This window comes from Dictyostelium purpureum, assembly GCF_000190715.1.
Source record: "Dictyostelium purpureum unplaced genomic scaffold DICPUscaffold_593, whole genome shotgun sequence".
Lineage (NCBI taxonomy): Eukaryota > Evosea > Eumycetozoa > Dictyosteliales > Dictyosteliaceae > Dictyostelium > Dictyostelium purpureum.
Window position 1 is genome coordinate 1 of NW_003519927.1, and position 7,341 is coordinate 7,341.

Sequence of the window (7,341 nt, forward strand, 5' to 3'; positions counted from 1 at the left end):
TTTTTTTCTTTTCTTTTTTTATAAACCATAATAACATATCTAAGAATAATGAAAAAAGAAAGTTTAAAATGTAAAAATATAAAATAATTAATCAATACAATCCCTCACTACATTTTTTATGTGTGCCACACATAAAGCACACCACACATAAAAAGATCACATATAAAAACATCCACAAACACAAACACAAACACAAACACAAACACATACACATTTAAACAAAGGAAAAGATAAATCTCTAATCATATTGAATCAAATCAAAAAAAGTAAAAAGAAAGACATAGAGTATCCATTTAATTTATCATATATATATATATAATGGCATTATTCATAATATAAAATTAAATTAATACCCTTTCTCTCAAACGATAAAATAATATAAATCAACACCTCAAATTTTTAATATTTTTATTTTCCAACACACATAAAAACACATACACACAATTTTTTTTTTTTTTTAAAAAATAATTTTAAAAAATTAATTTTTTATTTTTCAAAAAAAATTTTTAATATTTTTTTTTTATTTTTTTTTTTTATTTTTTTTAAATTATTTTTTGTTGTTGTTTCTTTATATTTTTTTTCCACACTAAAATATAATTCTCTAAATTTTTTTTTTTTTTAAAATAAAGAGTTTATTAACATTTATTTAAAATATTATATTATAGACTTTTAAAAAATGAATCCAGATTAGTAAGTTACATATTTATATTATATACATAATAATAATAATAATAATAATATGGGCAACAAATAATAAATTTATGTGGAGAGAAATTTTTTTTTTTTTGGTTTATATTACTTTTTGAAAAAAAGTAAAAAGAAATAGTTATAAAATAGTTGTTTTCAATGTATGGTGCATACAGTACAGCATATTTAGCCATTCAATAAAAAAAAAAAAAGATGTAAAATTTTAGACGAACGACAAAATTTTAATTTTACAAATCCAATATATAGTATAATAAATACAGATTTTAGAAAATAATGGTTTGGATTTATTTTAGGTCACAAGCTGATACAACTATAGTTAACTTATTTTTTCTAAAATAAACCAAATTAAAAATTTCACAATATATTAAGTTTTAGGCATATATAATAGTAATAATATTTAATAATAGTAATAATATTTAATAATATCAATAAATACCAATAAATAGCAATAGTTATCAGTTATAAATGATGATAACAGTAATAATTCATAATATAATAGAGTTTTAAACTAATATAAAATATTATTATTATTATATAGTCACTATCTCTTCAAATTACTTTTAATTGGTGATTCAGGTGTTGGTAAATCATGTTTATTATTACGTTTTGCTGATGATACCTATTCAGAATCATTTATTTCAACTATTGGTGTCGATTTCAAAATTAGAACTATTGAATTAAACGGTAAAACTATTAAATTACAAATTTGGGATACAGCTGGTCAAGAACGTTTTAGAACCATCACATCATCATATTATCGTGGCGCCCATGGTATCATTGTTGTACGTAGAAATTTCTTTTTCATTTTTTTTTAGAAAAAATAAAAATATTAATATTTTCATTTTTAAAATATTAGGTATACGATGTTACAGATAAATTAACTTTCGAAAATGTTAGACAATGGTTACAAGAAATCGATAGATTCGCATGCGAAAATGTTAACAAACTTTTAGTTGGTAATAAGAGTGATCTTGTTGCTAAAAAAGTTGTCGATTACAATACTGCCAAAGCATTCGCCGATTCACTCCAAATCCCATTCCTCGAAACCTCTGCTAAACAATCAACCAATGTTGAACAAGCTTTCATGACAATGGCAACTGAAATTAAAAATAGATTAACTGCCTCCCAACCAACCCAAACCCCAGATAAAAATAAGGTTGTACCAGGCCAATCAGCTCCAATCTCAACAAAATCTGGTTGCTGTTAAATTATTTATCATCCTTCAATATTTCATACATTCACCCACCCACCACCGCATACACCAACCCACAACCCAATTAAAATAATATCATTATAGTTTTCATTTTTTTTTTATCTCAATTTTAATACTTTTCTCAATTCATTCTATTTTTTATATCTTTTATTTTATAGCTATATATCCAATCCCCTTCAAATAATCTTTTTTTTTTTTTAATAACCAAATGTTAATATTGTACAATACCATTTATTTTTTCCTAATTAGAAAAAATAAAAAAAGTTTTAAAAAAATTAAATATTATTAAATTAATAATTTTAAAAAATACAATTTAACAAAATAAACGCTTATATACACCACAAATTAAAAAAATAAAAATAAAAAAAATTATATACATATAGTAGGTTATAAAAAAAAAAAAGAAAAGGAAAAGTATTATAATACAAAGAAAAAAAAAAAAGAAAACAATTAATTTTATATAACCGCACAACTCAAACATAATATATTTTGTTGTATAAACATCTCTTTTTTTTTTCAACTTCCCAAAAAAAAAAAATAAAATAAAAAAAAAAAAATAAAAAAATCCTTTTAAAAAAAAAAAGCCATTAATATACATATACATATGTGTAATATGTTGAGTTCCAAAAATATTTTCTTTATTTCATTCTTTTTTTCTATCTCTTTTTTTTTCTCTATGAGTCATTGTTTTTTTTTAAAATTTTTTATTATTTTTTAAAAAAATTTTTTTTTTTTTTTTAAAAATATATTTAAAAAAAAAAAAAAGCTATATATAAGTTTTTTTTTTTTTTTGGACTTAGTAAAAAGCAATATTTGCAAATATATTGTACATATAGACATTACCATAACACTATATAGATATGAAGTTAAATGAACCAGAATTTATAGATAGTGCTAAAACAGAATTTACAATCAAAAAATGCACAACTCCATTATTATTAAAGAATTTTAAAAGTTTATTTCCAAATGAATTAAAGGCGTTAATAGACCAAAATGGTGACGAGAATATAGGTTGTTTAAATGACGATAATAAAACACCATTATATTTAATTTTGTGTTGGAGACAAACCAAATTACCAATGTCTGGTTTTTCATCTGCAACCGATGAAGAAAGAGAAGAAAAATCATTATTTGTATGTATTTTTTTATAGTTATTTAAATAGATACTAGTATATATACTTATTTTTTTATTATTTATTTTATTAGTTTATCGAAACTGCTTCAAATTTTTGTAATATAGTCAAAGAAAATGGTTATTGGAGTGATTTTATCGATCCATTATCAGGTGTCCCAGTAATTATCAAATTATAATTATATATATAAATTAAAAATGAAAAAAACTACTAACCAATTCATTTTCATTAAACATATATAGTATATAAATAGAGACAATGCAAATTCAGTTTTTGTACCAACAGACTCAGTTCAAATGATGGGTATTGATATTATAGATGTAGGTTGTTGCCAAGTAATGATACATCCAACTTGGAAAGTTAGATCATTTTTTTCAATAATGATTTCAACTGCACCATTTGAAATTATAGACAATTCATTACACCAAATTAATAATTAAAGAAAACATCATATATAATAATAATAAAATATAATTCAAAAAATTTGTATATAATAATAATAAACAATAATAAGTATATCTTTACGAAAAAAAAAAAGCTTTTTTAATAAAATTAATAAATTTATATAAATATATGTATATATATATCAAAATAAATTTAATTTATACCAAAAAAAAATAAAATAAAACAAAACATTAAAATGACACTAAAATGACACTTTTATTAAAACTGATAGATTTACAATTTTAATGAAAAATTTGGTAAATTTAATGAAAAAACACATCTCTGGTAAATTTTATGAAAACTCGTCTCTGGTAAATTTTTTTTTATTTTTCATTTTTTTTTGCTTATAAACACACAGATAAAAACAAAACAAAACATACACACAATTTTTTTATTTTTTATTTAATTTTTTGGATTTATTTATTTTTTTTTTGGTATGTTATTTTAATGGTTTTAATCAAAAAAGTATAAATAATTTAAACAGGAAAATGGTTTTAAATATGAAGATAAAAATAAAAATAAAATTTTTTTAACAGACAATAATTATCTGTAAATTTTTTGTTTTCGTTTTTTTTTTTTTTTAATTTTTAAATTTTTTTAAAAAATTTATTTTTTTCATATTTAATTTTTTTTTTTTTTTTAATTTTCATATTTACAAATCTTGCACATAGCAACAACAATTAATTTATAATATTTATTTGTTTTTTTTTTTTTTTTAATAATAAATAGATATAATATTAAATATATAAAATTACAAACAATGAACACCCTTATTAGACGTAGTTTAAATTTTAACCGTGCTTTTGTTGTAAGTATAGATTCTTTTTTGCGATCAATTACTAATTGCGAAAATTTACTAATTATTTTATTTATATTAATCTATAAATAGAGAGCATCAACAAACAGCATTGGTAATAAATCATCATCATATAGTATTAGACATTTCACAACTGAAAATAAAGAAGCTACACCAGAAGCTGAAAAGAAACCAGAAGAAGAAAAAAAAGAAAGTTCAGAAGATATTATTAAAAAGTTACAAGAAGAATTAGAAGAAACCAAAAAACAATTATTATATACCGCTGCTGACAGAGAAAATGTACGTAGATTCGGAAAAGAAGAAATGGAAAAAGCAAAGAAGTTTGGTATTCAATCATTCACCAAAGAACTCTTAGAAGTTGTTGATCAATTAGAAATGGCCACTTCACAATTCCCAGAAGAAAAATTAGCTGCTAATAAAGAATTAAAAGATCTTCACGAAGGTGTTAAAATGACAGAAAATTTATTTTTAAAGATTATGGGCAAACAAGGTTTAGTTCGTTTTAATCCAGTTGGTGAAAAATTCGATTTCAATAGTCATCATGCAATCTATGAAATTGATGATCCATCCAAAAGAACCAGGTACCATTGGTAATGTTGTTAAACAAGGTTATAAATTACCCGATAGATTAGTAAGACCAGCTATGGTTGGTGTTATCAAAGGCAAAAAATAAAATAAATAAAAAACTATAAAATAAAACAAAACAAATAAAATAAAAACCACCTGTTAAATTTAAATTTAAAATTGATTTTAAATTTAAAAAAATAAATATAAATATGTCATAATATACATATTTATATATAAAAAAAAACTATACTGTACTCTGCAAGTAACTTTATTTTTAAAAAAAACTTTTTTTATTTAAAATGTTTTAACTTTGGTTGGATTGAATGTAAACATTCTAATGATAAAATCTAATAAAGTTAAAGTGAAGTGAATAAAAGAAAAATTACAAACTAATAAGAGCCAAAGAGCTGGTAATCCAGAAGGTTGTGGTACAAATTGATAGAGAAGGTGGCAAACGATCATACCAACAATGTTTAAAGCATACCAGTATTTTGAGTATTGTTCAACGTTGATTTTTAATAAGCTTGAGATAATCGATGTAATTGATTTTGATGATGCCATTGTCTTATTTGATGTGGTTTTTGGATCTGATGAGAGTTTATTGAGGTCATTTGAACTGACACCATTTAAATTATTAAATGATTTTAAAATTTCATTTTTATATTGATAACCAAATACAATAAAGAAAACCATTATGGAGATGTATGGAATTATTAAACCATCTTTAAATAATAATGGGAACATACTGAATGTTGAAATTACACTAAACCACCACACTGTATTTGGATGATGTAAAATTAACAATGATACGGGTAATAATGGTAATAATATGGTCTTTTCGTGTACTTGGAATGAAAATAAAAAGAATGAAAATGAACTATTAATTAATGAATATAAAAATATAAATTTACTATTTTTATTCTTAAATAAATTAATAAATAATGGTATCATTGTAGCTAAGGTTAAAATTAAACTATAAAAAAAAGTATTAGTAAAAATGATAGTAAAAAATATGATGAAATGATAATTACCATAATTTAATTAAAACTTCTGTAGAAAATAGTTTTTTCATATTTATAAATACTGAAATAAAACACCAAAAGTTTGCTACTTTATCTTCAAACAAACCTCTGGAGAATGGGAATAATCTAAATAAAACCTGTGATGCTTGCTCGATTGATAAAAATGGTATCCAGCAGATTATAAAAGTTGCAATAACAACTAAACCAATTTTTAAAATTTTAAAAAATGAAGAAAATCTGAGTTTATAAACAAAATATGTTAGTAGCAATAATAATAACATTGTGTAAAAAATGTGTAAATCACTTACAATTTTGAAAAACTAAATTCTAAATTTGAAAATAATAAATAGAAAAAGAATGCTGGTGCGTAATATAAAGACATTTGCTTATAGTTTAATGAGAGTACAAAGAAAATGCTAGCTAAAAGTTGTTGATCTCTAATAATGAATGTAATTGCGAATAATGCTAAACCTAAACTAACTCCATTATACTGAAAGTGTCCATGATCTATTAAAAGTAATCCTGGTTGAAGTGATATAAATAAAAATGCACCAATTTTTTGGGTGATGGTTTTATCTTTATAAAATGATGTTACAAAAAACCAAACTGAAGGAATCCAAATAATTAAGTCTGATACTATAACAGTTGCTCTCATAAATAATTTGCTTGTGGGTGTTTCATAACCTCTTGAAGTATATAATTCCATTGATGCAGGTTCAACGATTTCTCCTCTATTATTTTTAAAAAGTAAATAACTATTCCTATTCATATATATGAAAATAAAAAGAGTTTACTTACATTTTACCATATACCCAACTAAGATAGGCTGTTAAAGGTGGATAGTCTAAACCCCAATATAATAAATTGTTATCAGTGGTATTAAAGTACCACTCATGTACATCTAATTTGGTTGTGATCTCCATCCAATGTCTTTGGGCTTCATAATCACCAAACATTGGTGGTTTACCTTGACCTGAATAGCTATTTAATGAAACTAAATATCTTGCAAGTAACGAAACCACTATCATTAATAAAAATAATGATATCTTTACATTTGTACTTAGTGATTTTGTTTTTAGTAACATTTTATAAATAATCATTATTTTATCATTATAAAAAAAAAATGCATTATACAATATTTTTAAAAAAAAATTAAAAAAAAATGAAAAAAATGATGATTTTTTTATAAAAAAAAAGGCAAATAATTTTCAATATTTTACTTTTAAGTAAAATATCATCATCAAAAGATAAAGAATTTGTTTTATCAAATCTTAGCTCAATTCCAAAATAATTAAAATAACAACCACCATCACCCATTTCATCATCAATTTCATAAGCCTCATCACCAATTACTTTGTAAGCATCAACCTCATTATTATCAAATTTAACTCAGCATGATGATATTGAGATTAAAAAATATAAAAAAAAAAAATGGAA

At 22.1% G+C, this 7,341-nt stretch overlaps 4 protein-coding genes across 4 annotated transcripts; 3 read left to right on the forward strand and 1 right to left on the reverse strand.

The window, feature by feature from the left end:
• Window positions 1-676: 676 nt before the first annotated feature.
• DICPUDRAFT_159642 (Rab GTPase) lies at window positions 677-1,915 on the forward strand (the record flags this gene model as incomplete). The annotated part of the gene is made up of 3 exons (XM_003294566.1): window positions 677-690; window positions 1,247-1,490; window positions 1,565-1,915. 3 exons carry the CDS (start codon window positions 677-679, stop codon window positions 1,913-1,915), a joined length of 609 nt encoding a protein of 202 aa, XP_003294614.1.
• An 866-nt stretch (window positions 1,916-2,781) lies between these two features.
• Window positions 2,782-3,494, forward strand: DICPUDRAFT_43706 (uncharacterized protein; the record flags this gene model as incomplete). Its single annotated transcript, XM_003294567.1, has 3 exons — window positions 2,782-3,054; window positions 3,128-3,214; window positions 3,297-3,494. 3 exons carry the CDS (start codon window positions 2,782-2,784, stop codon window positions 3,492-3,494), a joined length of 558 nt encoding a protein of 185 aa, XP_003294615.1.
• Window positions 3,495-4,258: 764 nt separating this feature from the next.
• Window positions 4,259-4,988, forward strand: DICPUDRAFT_90764 (uncharacterized protein; the record flags this gene model as incomplete). The annotated part of the gene is made up of 3 exons (XM_003294568.1): window positions 4,259-4,306; window positions 4,388-4,814; window positions 4,852-4,988. 3 exons carry the CDS (start codon window positions 4,259-4,261, stop codon window positions 4,986-4,988), a joined length of 612 nt encoding a protein of 203 aa, XP_003294616.1.
• A 188-nt stretch (window positions 4,989-5,176) lies between these two features.
• Window positions 5,177-6,989, reverse strand: DICPUDRAFT_43700 (uncharacterized protein; the record flags this gene model as incomplete). The annotated part of the gene is made up of 5 exons (XM_003294571.1): window positions 5,177-5,469; window positions 5,506-5,855; window positions 5,914-6,141; window positions 6,213-6,635; window positions 6,703-6,989. 5 exons carry the CDS (start codon window positions 6,987-6,989, stop codon window positions 5,177-5,179), a joined length of 1,581 nt encoding a protein of 526 aa, XP_003294619.1.
• Window positions 6,990-7,341: the final 352 nt, after the last annotated feature.